At 40.9% G+C, this 18,873-nt stretch overlaps 1 protein-coding gene across 1 annotated transcript in view; it reads left to right on the plus strand.

The window, feature by feature from the left end:
- ZNF704 (zinc finger protein 704) overlaps positions 1-18,873 on the plus strand; it is a gene marked incomplete at both ends in the record, with an annotated part of 185,487 nt that overhangs the window by 136,813 nt on the left and 29,801 nt on the right. Inside the window, one exon of the mRNA XM_084230414.1 lies at positions 15,342-15,445. Coding sequence (XP_084086540.1) covers positions 15,342-15,445 — 104 coding nt within the window. The remainder of the gene's footprint in view (positions 1-15,341; positions 15,446-18,873) is intronic.

The raw sequence follows: 18,873 nt of genomic DNA on the forward strand, positions 1-18,873 counted from the left end.
TGCAAAAGTCATATCATTCACTTAGTGTTCTATAGTCTTACCCTATTAATTTCTCCATCATGAAAGTGAAAAAAAAAAAAACTCTGAACTTCAGTATTTGATGGCTTCCACTATCTCCTGAGAATCCTTTTTTTATAAGAAAATAATTATTACTGTTGTTCTGCTATTACTGTTGTTCTGCTCTTTAGCACAGGGCCATTTAAAGATCGGTTATATATTTTGAGCTTCACTAGCTCTCTCTTAAGTTAATTTAAAACAGTGAGTTTTTAATCTACTGGAGGCTATGGATCAATTTCAAATAATCTACAAAATCTTGTCTATATATATATATATATATATATATATATATATATATATATATACACATTTTTCTTTCCTGACACAGAATTTGACCTGCTAGTCATAGTTGGTCTCTCTGTTCTTGCTGTAAGTGATCAAAACCTCACTAGTCCCAACATCCATGAGACCATTGCTGTCAGCTGCTTACTTCCATTGCTTGCCACTGCTGCTGCCATCAGACCTGTCACTTCCATCAGGACTACTGTCACTCTCTGTATTCTCAGTTACTGCTTGTTACAGTTTCTGACATCTCTCTTTCTTAGGCTAGAACATGCACAGTTCTCAAAGAATTCAGATTGTGGCCAGAGTACCTTAGGAAACTGGGTGGTCACAGGAAGAGTTTTGTTAGCTTGAGATTCTGGGTGCCTGCCTGCCTTGTAGTGTAGTAGCAGAGAGTAGTACACAGCACACTCCATGCTAACCAAGGTGAACCCTGTCTTTTCCTGCTGCCAAACGGCTGAGCTTATAAAGTAGGTGTCACTAGTTCCCAGCTTGTGGTAAATTCACATGTCTGCGACCCTATGCACTTGCCTAATTCTTGTCAGTCTCTTTTCCTAGCATACTTGGTGAAAACACTGTCAGCATGGGCTAGCTTGGATAACTTATACAACAGGCATTTATTTCTCATAATTCTGGAAGCTAGGAAGTCCAAGATCAAGATGCCAGTTGACTTGGTTCTTGGTGATGTACCTCTTCCTGGCTTGGAGAAAGCTGCCTTCTTCCTCAGGTGGCTCTTTCTCTTATTATAAGGACATGAATCCCATCATGGGGACTGTACTGTCATGTCTTCAACTAAACTGAATTCCCTCCCAAAGGATGTATCTCCTAATGCTGTTACATTGGGGATTAGGGCTTCAGCATATGAATTTGGGGACACAAGCATTCAGCCCATTACAAACACATTCTGTAGTATCCAATTGCCTAAATAGGAATTAAAGTTCCAGTGCTTACTTGATTTGCCTCTCTGTGCTTCAGTTACCTCAGGCCTACAAGCAGGAATAGGCATATTTTAAGGATGAATCAATCTCATGAGTTGATATGTAGTAAATACTATATAAATGTTAACTACTATGATTTATTTAAGAAGGGAGTTTATACCCCTGGATTTCACCCAGGCCATTAAACCAAAGGAATTATATAATAAAGGAAACTCTCCAGCAAATATTGGAGTGGTCTTTGAACAGTTCCTTCCAGATTTAACTTGCCTGTCATAGTCCTCTGTAACATGACAGCAAATCTAAGCCATACCTGGTCAGGAAAATAGGAAGGCATACAGCTGTTCCTCAAGGAATGTATCTCAGGGAAAATGGTCACACTCTCTGGTCAGAGAATTTTTGAGCTTTATCTGAAAGAAACAAAATCCCCATGTAAAACTGGAGGACACCAAAAAGAAGTAGCACTTGGGGTGGACATGGAAGTATAACACTCAGATCTGCTATGGGGAGCACAACTGGTATGCAGGTACTGCTGCCACTCTTTTGGATCCTATTGCCACCAAGAACATACTCCCCTTGAACTGTTTCTCCCCCACAAGCACCTAGCACAGCTGGGCTACTGGAGCCAGACAATTCTGCCCAACATGGGACTCCTCAAATACACAACCTTTGCTCAGGACTCCCCATCAGCTTGAACTGAGACGTTTTCAGCACTACTTCAAAGTATTCTACTTCCTGCCCAATCCATGTTACTGATCTCCTTTCTCACAAGTGTCAGACCTCTTGGTGGCTGGCCCCCTCCCTAGTCTTCAGAGGCATCTTCCCCAATAAGTCACTCATAGGGCTGACCCCATCTTAGCAACTGCTTCTTGAAGGACTCAAACTGACATAGAAGTTGTTACGACCTCTCTGAACTCCTAGAGGTTTTACCTGCTTACAAATGAAAGCAGGTGCTTATTCCTTTCTGTTCTGGATGAACCTTTGTAGAAATAGCATACCGATTGAAAAAAGAAGTGTTAGTGGAATTAGTGAAAAGGCTTTTCTCTCCATATTTTTGAAATTATTTTTAATTGGCTCATTTTCTCATCAAATTTCAAGTAAATCTAGCTTCTGTAACCTCTATGTTTGTTAATTCCTTATCATAAGCTCATGGGTTCATTTCAAATATGTAGAAAAGCAAAAATAACAGCTTTTCCAATGATTCAAAAAAAGAAAAGAAGATAGGTAACCACCAAGCTGTTGCCTAATAGACGGCTATTTGCATTTGAAATATTTAGAACTTTCTAATAGCACAGAATTGAGAGATATATTGAATAGGTAATTCCACCACCATTTAATCAGCATGCTCTTACAGTAAGTGCACCTATAACCCGCTGCGACAATAGTACGACATCCTAAATGAGTAAAAAATTACCAGTGGGGGTGGAAATTATTATTTTATACCTGATAGCTGTACACTTGTTTTTAGTGATGCTTTTTACATTAAATATTGATTCCAATGTCCTATGTCTGTGAGCTATTTGTATTGTTTTCAGAAGAAATGTGAAACAGTAGCCACAGTGCTTGGCTTTCCCTGGACTGTAGACTTCACTTGACTTTAGCCTATGCCTCATTGGGCTTTTCTAACCTGCATTCATCTACCTCTTATTGCAGGAAACTAGATATGCCCTGGCCAGTAGCCACTTATCCATGTTACTGATCTGCTGTTGTGCCCAGCGGTAACCTTTGCATTGTGTTCTGACTATATCGCTCTATCACTTTCTCCTACTTATTCCTTTGGGGAAGTCATATTCCTTGTGCACAAAGTGAACACAGCAAAATATGCAACTGTTCAGCCTTTGGATATTTAAGAAATAGTGCCAATTTCATAGTGCTTAGAATTGTGCTGCTATGAATAAATTTAAGAATTATTGAATTATTTTCTAGGGACAAGATACTTACATTGACAATCTGAATTGATCTGTTATCCCATAATGGCTGTAGGAATTGATGAAACATATATTGGTAGCATGGTTAAACATAAATGCCAAAACACGGAACAGAGCCAGCAATGTTGTTATGCATGAAAATTCTCCAGCAGTAATATGCATGGTCCCATTCATTTCCCAGAATCTGGACATTTTCAGGGCTTTCTGTAGAGCACTAACAAGTTGTGGGGCAAGGAATTCTGCCTAAAGCAATACTTTGCATGTAGTAAATATTATTGAATTCAAACTTGCTTAAATTATATTAATAGAACATTATCTTCAATGAAAGCTAAATCCAGAAGTAAAATACCCATAATATACACCTTAGAGAACTATTATCTGTTTCACTGATCTAAAACTGTTAGTTTTTTTTTTTTGTCATCTTTCTTTTTTATTGAGCTAATGTTGGTTTACTGTCTGTAAAGCAGAGGGAGAGGATCATACCTCTTCAGGTGCATGTTCCCAAGCCACACCCACCACCAAGGCACCCACAGTCCATGTTCCTCCTCTCCACTGTGTTCTCCTGTTTCTTCTCTGCACACCCTGCTCTGGAAGCCACAATTTTGCAGTCATATTTCTAGGGTATGTTTTTCGGTTTAGGTTTGTCTGACTCTTTATGAAACCATCAACTTAACTAAATATTTAAAATAAAGATAAGTTGTTTCATTTCTGGTCTGTAAAACTAAAGATAAATATTTGAATAAAAGCGAATATCAGATTGAACCATATGAAATTTCCACCTGAGTAGATAAAAAATGTGATTATCCACAATTTCATATGGTTCAACCTAATAATATAAAACATTGGTGTAGGGGTTAAAATTAGGGCATGTGAATTGAATTAGATGTAACCACTGAAAACATTTTAAGCACATGATAAGAATTCTATTTAAAGAAAATCCATAGAGCATCCTTTTGAAAGCAAAACACTCTTTTAAAATGAGTACTAAGTCTATAATTTAATCTATTTCTTGTCAACTTAAACTTCTACCTACTATGCCCTCATTAATGTGGAATCACCATATATACAAAAGAAATTCTTTTGTTATAAGATCATTGAAAACGTAATACAGGAAAAATGTATGATCTAAAATGAATTGTACTTCATTCACAAATATATTGCTGTTATAGGTTACATGTATGTCTCAAATTTAAAGCAGGGTTATAGAGATGATCATGAAAATATCATTAATTTGTGGTTTGAAGATCCATTGGGTCACTTGAATAAGGCAAGCCTGGTTGACTGGCCAAGTGCCCTTAGAAAGTCACCAAAGTCCTACATATTTTACAAATACATAGGACAATAATAATCAACCCTCAATGACAATTTATAATCATGTGCATAGGGGCCTCCCTGGTGGCGCAAGGGGTTAAGTGTCAGCACTATGAAGCAATCCGCAGCTACTGCAGCACGAGTTCCATCCCAGCCAGGGAGCTACCCACATGGCGCAACAGACCTTTCCTGTCTCACCCACTGCTCCCCTCAGCAGTGTATTTCAGTCCGTCTGCCTGTTCTGTGCCCCACTCTGTCTCTGGTGAATCCTCTCACCCCTTTTCCCCCTCACCTCTGGCCTACACCCCAGCTCTTGTATGCATAAATAAATTTTTAAAATCTAAAAAAAAATTTAAAAAAAATAGTGTGCATAAATGTCAGGTATAGGGATTGTTCAATAAATATTAGCTATTATTAGAAAGAAAATGCAGTTTTTGAAAAAGATTACTTTTTTTTTTCAAATCCAATCTGAAATTAAAGCAATTTTAAGGGGGATTAATTTAGTCTATATCACTTACCAGTTTGTCTCTCCTGTCATAGCATACAATAGTGGAGACATCAGTCCTGCCAGAATTTTCCCAAGAAGTGGCAAAAACCTGCATACAGTTCCCAGGCAGGTTGAACATGATATATATCAAAAATGTTAAATATAATTAAAAGCCCCAATTTGCTTTCTGCCTAGAGCATAACAGCGAATTAGCCCTAACAGCTCTCCTGTGCCAGTGTGAACGGCCACTCTTGGAGGGCAGGGCCTTTCTCCTGGAGCAGTTAGCCTAGTGTCTCTGCGATACCTGGGCAGTGATACCTCCAAAACTGCTTATCTCGTGGAGAGGGAGCTCCCTCTGCCTCTGGCTCTGGGAGGCTGGCTAGGGATGGCTTGGTTGGAAACAAAATGAGTCCTCTCTCTGAAAAAACAAAAAGGTAAAATGACTACAACGGTCATTACTAACCCACACTTAGATCTCTTGACAACATAATAGTGTTACTATTTCAGGTAAGAGAAACAACAGAAATAAGAAAAAGCCCCTTTTAACCTTTTTTTTAATCTAGAGAAAATAAGTCACCTTGTTTTTCTCTAATTGACAGCCAGAAAACACTAGATTTGTTTTCCCCCAGCTGCCCGCCTGAAAAAACTATTATCACAATAAAATGTGACTGTAAATTCTTTAGATTATTGAGGTCTGAAAGGATTTGAGAGCTCCAAATAATAACATAATTAACCCCACCAATAAGTCTGGAATGGCCTGACTTGGACACAAATGTAATAGCGAGAGACACAATTTTGATTACAGTTTTCTTTTGGAGGACGACTCTGACTCTGTAGGCTGTTAACCTGCAGACTGCCTGGATGACTGAGGACACTTCAACCCCATTAGTCCAGGCCCCACTGGCCTTGCACATATGGCCTGTGGTGCTCCCAAGACTCCAGGGCTAACTGGCTCATAGCTGGGACAGACAGCAGCTAGGCTAAAAGCTTCCAGAAACATCCAGGAGCCCTTTACAGATAATTTGGTAGCCTTGTTTTGGCCATTCCTGAGTAGCAGCAGGCTAAGTAGAGACATAAGGGAGAAATAAGCAAAGACTTCGCCATCCCAGGAGCTGGGAAGAAAGAATGTGTCCACCTCTGGGCCTGAGACGGGGCATGGGCACCTCCAACTCATTTCATCTCCTCCTCCATGCTCAGAGCCCACAGAGGTCCACATGGAGATGCTCACACACAGAACCAGACACACACACACAGATACACATAAGACACAGATACATACTCACAGAGACAGACACAGAGAGACCCACACAGACCCACACAAGGCATCAACTCACACAGCCACAGACCCAGAGAGAGACACACACACTCAACCTTCAGAAACCTGACGTGTTCCCTCTGCTTTCCTATCACATAGCACCAAAATGGCAGTCCCAGGAGGGTGCTCCCCTGTGCACAGAGGGCTTTGTGTTCGAAGAGAAACACAATGATTTAAAACCCGCCTTGTGACTCCCAGGAGAACATGTTGGCTGCAATCAAGAATGCCAAACCTACAAAGCAAAAGGACCATCTGGGGATGTTCACGATGCTTCCCTAGCTGCACTTCACAGCCTGCTCACATCAAGAAGTCCAGCTAATCACACAGAATTGTTTTCAGGGGATTTGGAAGTTATTATTTAATAATGTTATTGCTGCCATTCTCGAGTTCACTGATGGGTCTATGAGCCTTTGTGAATGTGGAAAATTATCACAGACACTGGAACAAAATCAATTTTGCATAGCTAAGCCAACATTTTTAGGGCCAGTAAAAAGGTATTCATATGAATGATTTATTTAATAGCTGAATTTTTGAGGAATTGTTTTCCACAAGAGGAACTGAATAAATTACCAGGTCTAATAAAATGAGAGAGAGCAAAGAACCAACTGCAGGAGTTTTTCAGCTATGCTTTCTGTACTACTCCCCGCCATCCCTCGGCGACTGTCAACCATTACTTACTGCTTATGTACCAACAAACTTTTATTAAGGACTTACCTCAAGCAGAGTTTTAGTGCCAGATGTTAGGAATAGAGAGCTTTGAGACTGGGTCCTACTCATGAGGAGACAGGAGGAGCAAGCACAAGACATTGGGAAGATGCAGTATGGTCTTGCGGGCACCTGGCACAGGTTGGCAGATGTAAGCAAAGTTCCCTGGCATGGATGAAGCTGACTATGGAAGGATGAGTAGAATAGGGCAGGTGAAAAGGGGGGACAATGGAAGCATGAGTAGAATAGGGCAGGTGGAAAGGGGGGGCATTGTTCAAGCAGAGAGCATAGCTTGTGCAAAAGTATGAAGAGGAGGATTCATGTGCTTATTGAGAATTGCCACTGGGGGGAGCTGTGTGATAAGATGGGGGGGGGGGACAGGTGGAGAGACAGCCAGGGCCAAGAACTTCCCACACTGGAGTTAGAGTCTTATCCTGAAGTCAGTGGGAACCTCCCCATTTCTCCATGTCCCCATTGCTTTTAGCACAAAATGCCCCTCTACTCTGTGTAAACTTCCTGTGATGTTTAAGTCTCCTCCACCTCCATCTTTCCTCATACCTCAACTTCCCTGACATGCTGGACATGCGTCTTCATTGAAGATTTGAGCCAGCTGGTCTCAGCTTTCCTCTCCTCAATCCTGCCTCATCCTGGTGACCATCTCTTAACTCCACCTCCACCCTTTGACTCCAACAGCCCTACCTTGAGCCCTGCCATCTCCAAGCATTCCTCTCCATATGGAATCTCACTTTTTTTTTTTCATAGACATGCCTTTGGTTTACAATACAAGTTCAGAAGTACAGCTTCACACCTTGTTAAGGTAGATATCACCCTCCACCTACCACCAAAGTTCCCATTACCATTCATTATCATATTGACTCCCTCTACCCATTACTCATTCCTCCCCCTTCCTCTCTGGTAACCACCATTTTGTTGTCAGAGTCTAAGGGTTTGTTTCTGTTTTATTTTAACTTGCTTTCTTTATAGTCCACATGCGAATGATAATCATATGGTATTTGTCTTTATCTGTTTGACTTATTTTGCTTAGCATAATCACCTCAAGATTCACCAGTGTTCCAAATGGATAAAATTTCACCATTTTTATAGTTGAGAACTATCCCATTGTGTATCTGCACCCCATCTTCTTTATGTGGTCGTGTCAGTTAGCTCCAACTGTTGTTGAACTTGAAAGATGCTGCAGTTAAAAAGGCTGAGGTTTAATATTCAGCATTGGATTCACTGAGTGATTTTAGGCAAGTTCAACAACAGTTGGAGCTAGAGGGACAAAAAATTACAGTGTTAAGATATTGAATGCTGGGCCTCCCTGGTGGAACAAGGGGTTAAACACTGCACTATGAAGCAATCCACAGCCTCTACGGCACAAGTCCAATCCTTGGCTAGCCAGGGAGCAACCCACATGGCGTAGCAGACCTCTCCTGTCTCTCCCGCTGCTCCCCTCAGCAGTGTATTTCAGTCAGTCTGCCTGTTCTGTTCCCTATTCTGTCTCTGGTGAATCCTCTCACCCCCTGCATCTCTGGCCTGTATCCCAGCTCTTGTATGCATAAATGAATCTTTAAAAAAAAAAGATATTGAATGCTTTTGAGACATCTCTTAGGATCAGAATTCCAGGCAAGGCAAAAATGGCTATGAATTTATGTGTCCAAATACTTGACTCTCAGAAGAGAGAGGTACTGAAGGAAAGGCTAATTAATGCCTAAAATAAGAAGAGGGAAAGAGCAAGATAATAGCACAGCTAAACCTCAAAGACCCATAGATGAAGAGGGATGGTCTCCTAGGGGAGGCCCCACCTGACTTCAATGGGGGTGACAGAGTAACTCCAGTGGAAAGGGAACCTCATGGGAGAGGGTAAGGGCCTATTTACACTGGGACATGGGTCCAGTGGCCAGAACAATAAGGGCCAGAAGAGAAATCAGTGAGGAGAGGGTCTTTGGGGAGCAGAGCAGCAAGTGGAGAAAAGTGGGACAGGAGTGAATGTTGGCTTTTTAGGAAAGTGAAATAAAGACCAAAGCAGTTGCCTGTCTCCACAGCACTCAACATAGTGCTTGAGGCAGACTGTTTCCAGTCCTCTGTGAGCTGGGTAGACGCTTGAAAGCAAACAGTTTAGAAATTTGATTAGCATTTTTACATTGTCACAGCTTCCCTGGGCCATATATTTTTTCGTATTATACAAATTAGACAGATTAGCAATTTCTTAAAAATGACCTTTCACCACAGGCAGCTTCAGAAGCACTGGCCTATATTGCCCTTATGTATTGTGACATGTTTGTTCTAATTTCCCCCTTTTGTTGATCAAGGGCACTGGATATTACTATAATAGGTAGCTTCCCTCATCTTTCCCATAGTCTTGAAGAGTGGCTAAAGTTGGGGGAGTTAACATTTACCACTTTTTTGAAAAGATTATTCATGCACACAAGAACTGGGGTACAGGCTAGAGGTGCGGGGGTGGGGTTGAGCGGATTCACCAGAGACAGAGTGGGGAACAGAACAGGCGGATTGTTTGAAATACACTGCTGAGGGGAGCAACAGGCAAGACGGGAGAGGTTTGCTGCACCATGCGGATAGCTTTCTGGCCAGCCAGGGATTGAACTTGTGCTGCAGAAGCGGATAGCTTCTTAGTGTTGTGCTTAACCCCTTGCGCCACCAGGGAGGCCCACATTTATCACTTTTGCTGTACGATTTGTTTAAGATGGAAATGAAGTTTTTGTACTTATCTCATATAATAGCTATTGAATCCAGTTTTATATAAACTCTCCTAGAACTCTAAGATTGGGGATGGTTACTGGGGCCTTTCGAGTAGATTTTATTTTCAGACTTTATTCCTTGTTTTAGGATTACCACGTTTTAAAGTAATTGAACTTAGTCTAGACAGGTTTCAGTAGTTGCTAAGGAACTGGATTAGTGCTAATCTAAGGAATATATTATTCACTTTTATTTCCATTTGTTACTACAGCACTTTAATTGCAGATAAATGCCTTTTATGACTCTCTGGGGTGTAAAACATTTCTCTCTTAGCTGGTGAGTTAGCCAGGGGAGACCGTGTTTGTATGTACCCTCTAAGTAGACAGCATTCAGGATCAAGTGGCTCAAAAGGAGAAAAAGGGCTTCTTATGGCACCAACAATAGCTGACCTTGTAAGCGCAGGCCACAGCCGAGCGCTCAGGACCAGACCCGCAGAGCCCACTGGAGCATCAGACCCAGGGCCCGGGGCCGTGACTGCTGTGGCCATGCACACTCCCGATGGTTTCTTTATGTCACATATGATGTCATTCTGCAACCTGCTGCCACAGTCACCAGGCAATCAATCCCTCAGATAAAAGATCAATTGTAAAACCCAGGAAACTCATTTTCTACACGGCAGCCAGTGTGAGCTTTTCGAAAAGCAAATCTGATAGCATCACCCCAACCTGACCTGACCTCTCCCAGCTCCACTCTGCTTGAAACACTTTCTTGCTTTCCAGGTCTTTAAGATAAGAATTTAAAAACCATTACAGAATTTGAAGGCCCTACCAGGATTGTCTCCTCTCCAAATGCACTGCATATGCTATTTGGCCTTTCCATTCCTTCTAAGGACATCTTTGCCCAGCCCTTTCACAGCCCAGTGTGAAGCACTTCTGTGCCCTCAGCTCAGCAATGCCAGTGCTCACGTCCACACTCCCCAAACCAGCAGCTCTCCCTTAGCCAGGAGGACTTAGGTAGAGCTTCGTCAAATCCACACTGCTCCTGCCCTATATTTGTCACATCTTAAGTTTATGTTTAGTTGTACATGTTTGGTAAAGACCTGGTTCTCCAGCAAGCTAGAACTCAGAGAAAGACCCCGCTGGATTTTCTTCAAGATTATATTTCCAGTATCCAGAAGCTACTAGCACATGGCTAGTACCCCGAGCATGAAGATTGAATGCAGATACACTTAAATATAAAGTCCAAATGGCACTCCAGGCTTTGCTATTTATGTACAGACCTCAAGAGCCATGATGTCATGAGCTGTCTCTTTGCCAAAGCACCAATGTGAAACTCCAGTGAGGGCCCCAGCAGCTGTTCATCTGTGTGCCAGTTGCCACCTCTTACAGGGTAGTTCCTATGAAGTTATGACAGCTTTGTTCTTTATGACAAATAACACCACCACCACTAAAAATCAAAGCAAAGCAACAACTGATAATGCTGATGTCAAATAAGAAGAGCAAGTGAAATTATTTAATGCATTCCTCTCTCATGGGAGATATAGGTGATGGGTGGATCATGAATTGGAAGGTTAATAATAGCTAACATCCATGGAATGTTTACTGTGGAGAAGTTCATCCCGGTGCTTGCATATGGTTTCTCATTTGATCCTCTCAACAGATTTATTTTTATCCTCCTTTTACAGATGAAGAAACAAAGATGGAGAGAGGTTAAATAATTTACTCAAGGTCACAAGGCTAGCACTGGCAGAGTGCATTTGAAGCCTCATGATTTGAAGCCTGTACTCTTAACTATTACCTGTGCCATCTCTCCCAGAGAGGTCAGGACACATCCCTAGCAGAGATCCAGGAAGTTCTTTAGTCATAGACTAAATATTGTCTGTCTATAGAGACAGTTGTTTCTCAGTCTAATACTTTGGGTTTGAATTAAACCTTTTTTTAAACAGTTAGATAGACTACTTTTAGTTCCTTTTCCATTACATTTTCCATTTCTAAATTACAGATTGATCATCTGTCTCTTTCCTGGATTCATGAATGTTCAATGGTTTCTCTTTACTTGCAAGAATACAACAAACTATTAGCCTGACATGTGGCCTCCATGATCTGGTCCATGCTCTGTCCTCTCGTATCTGCAACATTACTTCCTTTAAATAGGATTCTTAAGGAGGCTGCAACTCAAGGGCTTGAATGCTTCCTTGCCTGAAATGTGATTGTTCCATCTTGAGCTTAAGCTCGTCCACTGAAGGCAGGTCACCCGGAGGGACAAATAGCATTGAGAATGACAATGAATATTACTTTTATTCAGTAAGGTTTTCAATAGTAGATTCAAATTCAATTTCAGAAAAGAATATTTAATATCACCTCTAGTGTTTTCTTTCCTTTAACAACTAAATCTACCAGGTCTTTAGAGTGGTTTTCTCAAAGTGTAACAAATTCTACTTTGTATATTATCTCTTCATGTTTAATTATAAGGATTTGAATTTGCAGCACCAATTAATCAGTAATTAGATAGTACTTTACCAAAAGAAATTAGACAAAGATAAAAACAAAAACACAACTCTGAACAAGGCCATATCATCTAGTATCATTTCGTTTTGCATGATAAAAATACTCCCTGAGAAATACGGGCTAACCAAGTTATTATTTCTTTGATACTCTTATTGTTGTTAGTGACCCTCCACTGCCAATGGGAAACAAAGATGATTTAAAGACAAAAGCACTCTGATTATACCATTTCCTCTTCTTTTCACTCTTTATGAGAAGTTTACTTCATGACAATAATTATTTTGAAACGTACTCACGGATTTGGCAATGCAAAATAATTTCATATTTTATTATGATAACGTCTTTATTGATCTTCATATAAAAACACATAATTCAAGTAGACCTCTAAAACAAATGTTTATCTAGAATATGAAAAAACAAAGAGGATAAAAAGCAGTATAAAGAAGGAGAAATAAAGATCCCTAAAACCAGGGACTCCCCTGGTGGCGCAGGCGGTTAAGCTCAGTGCTGTGAGGCTGTCCGCAGCCTCTGCAGTGCGGGTTTGATTCCGGCCCACCAGCGAGAATCCCACATGGCATGGCAGACCTCTCCTGACTTGCCCGCTGCTCCCCTCAGCTGTGTATTTCGTCAGTCTGCCTGTTCTGTTCCCCACTCTCTCTCTGGTGAGTCCTCTCACCCTCCTGCACATCTGGCATGTACCCTGGTTCTTGTATGCATGAATAAATAAATCTTTAAAAAAAAAAATCCCTAAAACCAAGACAGAGGAGAGGAAAAGGTGAGACTGGATAGCAATTCCCTTTAGAAATCAGGGCACAGGCAAAGGGACCTTACCCCACAAAGTCATGCCATTTCCCTGTGGCAGACCCCTGGGCCTCTTATCCAGGTTCTTAACCCTTTTGTGAATAAGAGAAATCAAAAAGAGCAGTCAGCAGCTCCTATAATTTGGTCTCAGAAGGGACAGCAGAGCAGCCTGCTCCTGTGTGCCCTGCACTGGGGTGGACTGGTCCTGACGGCTGGGGTCTGGGAGGACAGTAACAGGAGACCCCGTGTCTACATGCAGTCTGTATAACCGGCCTTTCTCCATTGGGGCCCCCAAGTTATTCCTTCCCCCTGTGACCATAACTATATGGGGAGTTTGAGCCAACAAAACACTCAAAATTAATTTAAGGTGCTTGATAGCCTTTCCCTGGTGGTGTTGCAAGAGACTTTATTTCTGTGGGGAACTGACATCACCTTTACTCCCAAGTGCAAGAATTTTATAAATTGTGCATATTGTAGAATCTTGAAATGGTAAGCCAAAGGAGCAAGCAGTTCTTTCCTAAGTGTGGAACGTCGTCTTGCAAACCTCTGGAGAGTGAATGTCACTGAGGTGTACTCTGAGGTGTGCTTTCCTGGAGTATTTTTAATTAACAGTCTTTGAAACAAATCATTTATCTCATGACTGAACATTTTGCTGAAAAAGAGAATAAGGTACTTTGAGAAGAACTATAGAAGAAAATGCCAAAGATTCTCATCTTTTGACACCTTGGGTTGGAAGAGTAGAATTTGATTAGCAATTCAGCATCATGGTGGATATTAAAGAGTCAAGTTGTAATAATATTTGTAACTTTTTGATGAAATTAATTAATCAGCCTTACCCCAAAATAGGGAACCCTTTGATTTTTCTTCATTTTCGGACTCTTTCCCCACTGTATTGTGAAGCGATAGCAAAAGTTTCTATCTCTGAGTTCATTGCTTTTACAAATTATATAGCAAACCTGTGAATGAAAGCCACATTTGTCTAAGTGACAATACATTTGTTGATATGGCTTATTAATCCTCTATTGTGCTTGTTCAACTGTTCCTAATTTGAAAATGTTCATTTCTCAGGAGGTGGTGCAATTTATCTGATGTCAATGTACTACATAAATTTTTGCCTCTCGATATTAATTTCTATATTGAAATAAGCTCATACAAGCTGACTCTGTTCACAATGATCATTATCTTATGAACCTTTATTCAGGGTTAACTGGCCAAAATTAATGAACCAGAGCAACTTCTTCATCTCAATGTATGATCACCAATGTCTCTTCACTCTAACAACTTAGTCACTTACACCTGTGACCCAGCCTGCCTCTAACAGAAAGTAAAGCAGAGCCCTAAAGTTCAAACACCCTAATTGCATTTCTCTTCCACTCTCCCATTGCAGCAAATGTGGTTAATGCTCAAGACAAACACTTGGGAGCCACCCTAGCTAGATCTCCCACACTCAGGGCATCAGCCAGTCCTACCAGATTCTCTGCCACTGTTCCCACCCTAGCACAAGCCACCATTGCCTGTCATCTGCACTCCCAGCTGTATCTCCTTATTGGCCTCCCCGCTTCTGTTCTGCTTTCTCTAAAATCCATTCTCCATATAGTAGCTCAGTTATTTTTAAAATATTAATTATGTTATATCTTTATGCCTACTTAAAGTCTTCCACTGACTACCTGTTCCACTCTGAATAAAATAAAACGCCTTCCATGTCCATAGCACCCCAATCGATCACGCCAAATTGATCTCCCCTTTCTTCAAATATCTCATGCCCATTCCTGCAGCCTGGCCTTTACACAGCTGTCTCTTCTGCTTGGAGTGCATTTCCCACCTCCTCTGGACCGGCTCCTCCCCCCTCATACTTCATCTCAGCTGTCACCTCCTCAAGGAAACCTTCCCTCACCTTAAGTGCAGCCAGTCACTGTGTGTCAGCCTGTTTATGTCCTTCAAAGCACTTGTCACTGTCAGAACTTGTTATGTTCCCTTTTGCTTGTTTACTCATAGTTGTGTTTCTCCCCATTAGCCTTGCCTGTTGTCCACACATCACCTGTGCTTAGAATAGAGTCTACCCATCAGCATACTCTCAATAGACACTTGTTCGATGAATGACCAATGGATGATTGATCTCTTCCTAATATATGATTTTGACAAAATCACTTCCTCTTTGGACCCCAGCTTCCTCTTCTTTACAGTAAAGCTAACAAAATATTGCATTTTCATTGGAATAAGTTCAAGGAGTAAATGTGTGTGGTAGCATGTAGCACATGGTATTGGCCCACTGTAGGTGCTGAGAGAACACAATTAATAGTGCCCCTCCCTATTTTACAGGAAATCTTCAGAGGAACTCGACATGGACAAGGTCACAGCCGCAATGGTACTAACCAGCTTATCTACCAGTCCTTTGGTTCGAAGCCCTCCAGTGCGACCGAATGGTAAGCCTGGGATATACAGGGCATGAGGAAGCACCCCTGGATAGCCAGAGTAGAATCTCTCTTTGAGAGATCGCATTCCAATCAAATACCATGAATAACTAGCCCTTCTCTGCTAGCAAGAAACGAGGAGGAAATGTGGAAGAAATGGTGACCCCAGATCTATCAGCCTTCTTCTTATCTCCCCAGACACCCCACTGATCTCATTCATACCTCTATCCATCGAACTCTCACTTATCAAGCTCTACCACCTTTCCAGAAGACATCTTTGCAGTCCTTGTGTGCTTTTTCTCCAGGAGCATGGAGATTGGTAATGAAGTTATTTCCCCAGCATTATTTCTGTTTGATTGGAGAGGTAGTTGAGTTAAAGAACCCTAAAGATTAAACATTTTTAAAAAGTATTCCCAGACTTCTTAATCAAATATCATTATTTTGTATTCATTTTATATATATTTTCCAGGAACCTGCTAGATGGCTTGAATACAATATTGAAAAATAGTGTCCATACTCCTAAATAGTATAAGTCTCTTTAGGAAGAGAAGAGGAATACTAATCATAGCCATAGGAATAGCTAGCATTTATTGAGCTAATATGTGCCCAGTATTAGGCTTGCTGTATTTCATGTAATTCCCACAACTCTATGAGATATTATCACTATTTTATAGATGAATAAACTGAGGTACATGGGGATTAATTACTTGTAAATAGCAAAGCTGAAATTGTTTGTGATTCCTTATCTCTCTGATTCCAGATCTACTTTTTTTTTTTTTTTTTTTTGTGGGACCCTCGCCGGCGGCCGGGGAATGAACCAGCGCTGCAGAGGCTGCGGGCAGCCTCACAGCCCAACGCTCAACCACTGCGCCATCAGGGGAGGCCCAGATCTACTATCTTAATCATGATATAATATTGACTCATAAAATTCAATATGATACATCAGGAGGACAGCAGGAGATGAAGTTGGAGAGCCTTGCAGGAGATATCTCATAAGGGGATATGTATGCCTGGTGAGGAGTTTGGAATTAATCTGAGGCTACAGAAGAGGTTTCAAGGTGACTTAGGCACTGGAAAAATATAATGGGGAGTATAGAACAAAAAAAAAAATTGTATGGTGTCCTCAACCTTGGTGGTCACAGTGGGGATGAATAGAGTATAATTGAGAAGTGTGAAGAAGGTCAAATCAACAGGACTTCGTGATGAACAGAGAGGATGAAGGAGGGAGAATAACAAAGTGACTTCCAGCCAGATGATATGCATCTGCAAGGAGGTTCACTGCCTGGGACAGGAATCAAAGGCAAATTGATCTAATGGTGAATGTTTGGGGAAAGAGGTAGGGTTGCTGAAAAAAAGATAACTCCAGTTTGAACCATGTTTAGTAGGCAATACCTGAAGATCATAACAATCATATCTGATGGAGATTTGAGTGAAGTCTCAGAGATAAATCCGGGCTGAGGATGAAGAACTGAAAGATAACATTGAAAGATAACATTTTGAAGTCATGAGAGTAGATGACCTCACCCTGAGAGAGCTGTGTAGTCATGGAGACAAAGAGAAGATGGCAGAGGAGGGGGGAGTGGTGAGGCCCCATCATGTAAGGGAAGAGAACCTAGGAAGAACTCAAGGGATGACAGGAGAAATAGAGGAGATCAGAAGTGTTTTTTCCAAGAAACCAAGGGAAAAATTATCTTTTGGGAGAGATAGCTGATGCTTCAGAAGGTCAAGCATGAAAAGCACAGAATTTTGCCCCAAAAAGAAGTTCACGAGTGGTTTGGGGAAGCACATTCACAGTGGGCTAGCCATGAGTAGAAGCCAGATTGCAGGTCACTGAAATGTAATGCACTGAGGCCACTGAAAGAAACATAGCTGCAAGGGAAAACTTGTGTCAAGCCAACCTAGTCAATTATGGATTGTGCTGTGGTTCACACTTAATGTGGATGTAAGAAGAGGTGTTAAAATAAATTTATTGAATGCCTATGAGTCCTCACCAAAATGTATTCCAGTTATAAGTAGGAAAAATGATCAGGATGCTGGGAATTCAAGTTAATACCATAAATCAGTCACTTGCCATCATGATTGACAAGCTAGGATGAGGCCCAGCTAAGGTAAGCATAGCTAAGGTGGCGCAGCAGGTTGAGTACAGCGCCGTGAAGCTGTCCGCAGCCTCTGCAGCATGGGTTCAATTCCCAGCCGGCCAGAGAGATACCCACATGGCGCCGCATACCTCTCCTGTGGTGCCCACTGCTCCCCTCAGCAGTGTCTTCGGTCCGTCTGCCTGTTCTGCTCCCCACTCTGTCTCTGGTAAATCCTCTTACCCTTCCGTGCCTCTGGCCTGTACCCTAGCTGTTGTATAAATTAAAATAAATAAATCTTTAAAAAAAAAAAAAAAAGAATAGCTAAGGTAAACCTGACCACACCTGTTGCTATCCTGGCCTCTTTACTCAAAGCCTCTTGGCAAACAGGTGTCCTGATTTCCCTCTCTCAAGTTGGCAACACTGCTAAGAAGGATTACCACAAAAGCAAAACTGAAGGTCCACCCAAAAAATCCTATTCTAGGAAAAAGGAACTGCAGAAATTCATGGAATTCTCAGAGGAGGAAAATTTATTTTAACATAATCATTATTTTAACATAATTTATGTTAACATTATTTTAACATAATTTATTTTAACATAATCTTTTTAAATTGGGAACATTAAAAATGTTCTTTTCTTGAAAAGTTAGAACCCAAATAAACCTTTTGCTCCTTTAATGCAAACTTTTATTAGCAGAATTCTAAAGAAACAAATTCAGAATTCATCAGCATTTGAAAACTACCCAACTAATAATCCCAAATTGCCTTCTATCTCTGATTTAATTTTAAAAAAGCAATTTATCACCAAAAAGTCTAATTTTTTTAGATGGAAATCATTTTATTTATAGAAATTAGATCTATACAGATATAGAGATTGAACATGTAGAACTAAATCACTTTTTGGGAACTGCAGTGATCCTTTTCTGTGCCCAAAAGGATCATATTGTCAGCATGTGGGTCTACAAAAAGAGTGAGTTTCTAGCAGTGCCTTTTTTGGCATATATTGGTTTCAGAGAAGGAGACATTGCTCTCTAAAAAATATTATGAATTGATTCTGACTTTTTTCTAAAAAACTTATTTTTATATCACATTGTCTTTCTGCTTAAATAGTGTTTCTGCAGAAATGTCATTGCCAAGTAAGCAAATGAACTTTTGGCATTGACATGAAGCAATGTAACCACATTGTAATAATAGTTGGTTCTCAAAATAAATTCAGTCCCACATATTTAACATGATTACACATTTAGCACCATGAACTTATTTTATAAGCGTATGCTGCAGTATATTTATAAGCCTCCTGGGCCTGCCAAGTGAGTTTGTCACACTAGGTAATATTACCTAAGGCCCTACATTAGGCTCCTCTTT

The sequence above is a fragment of the Talpa europaea genome, assembly GCF_964194135.1.
Source record: "Talpa europaea genome assembly, chromosome: 3".
In the NCBI taxonomy this organism is placed as follows: domain Eukaryota; kingdom Metazoa; phylum Chordata; class Mammalia; order Eulipotyphla; family Talpidae; genus Talpa; species Talpa europaea.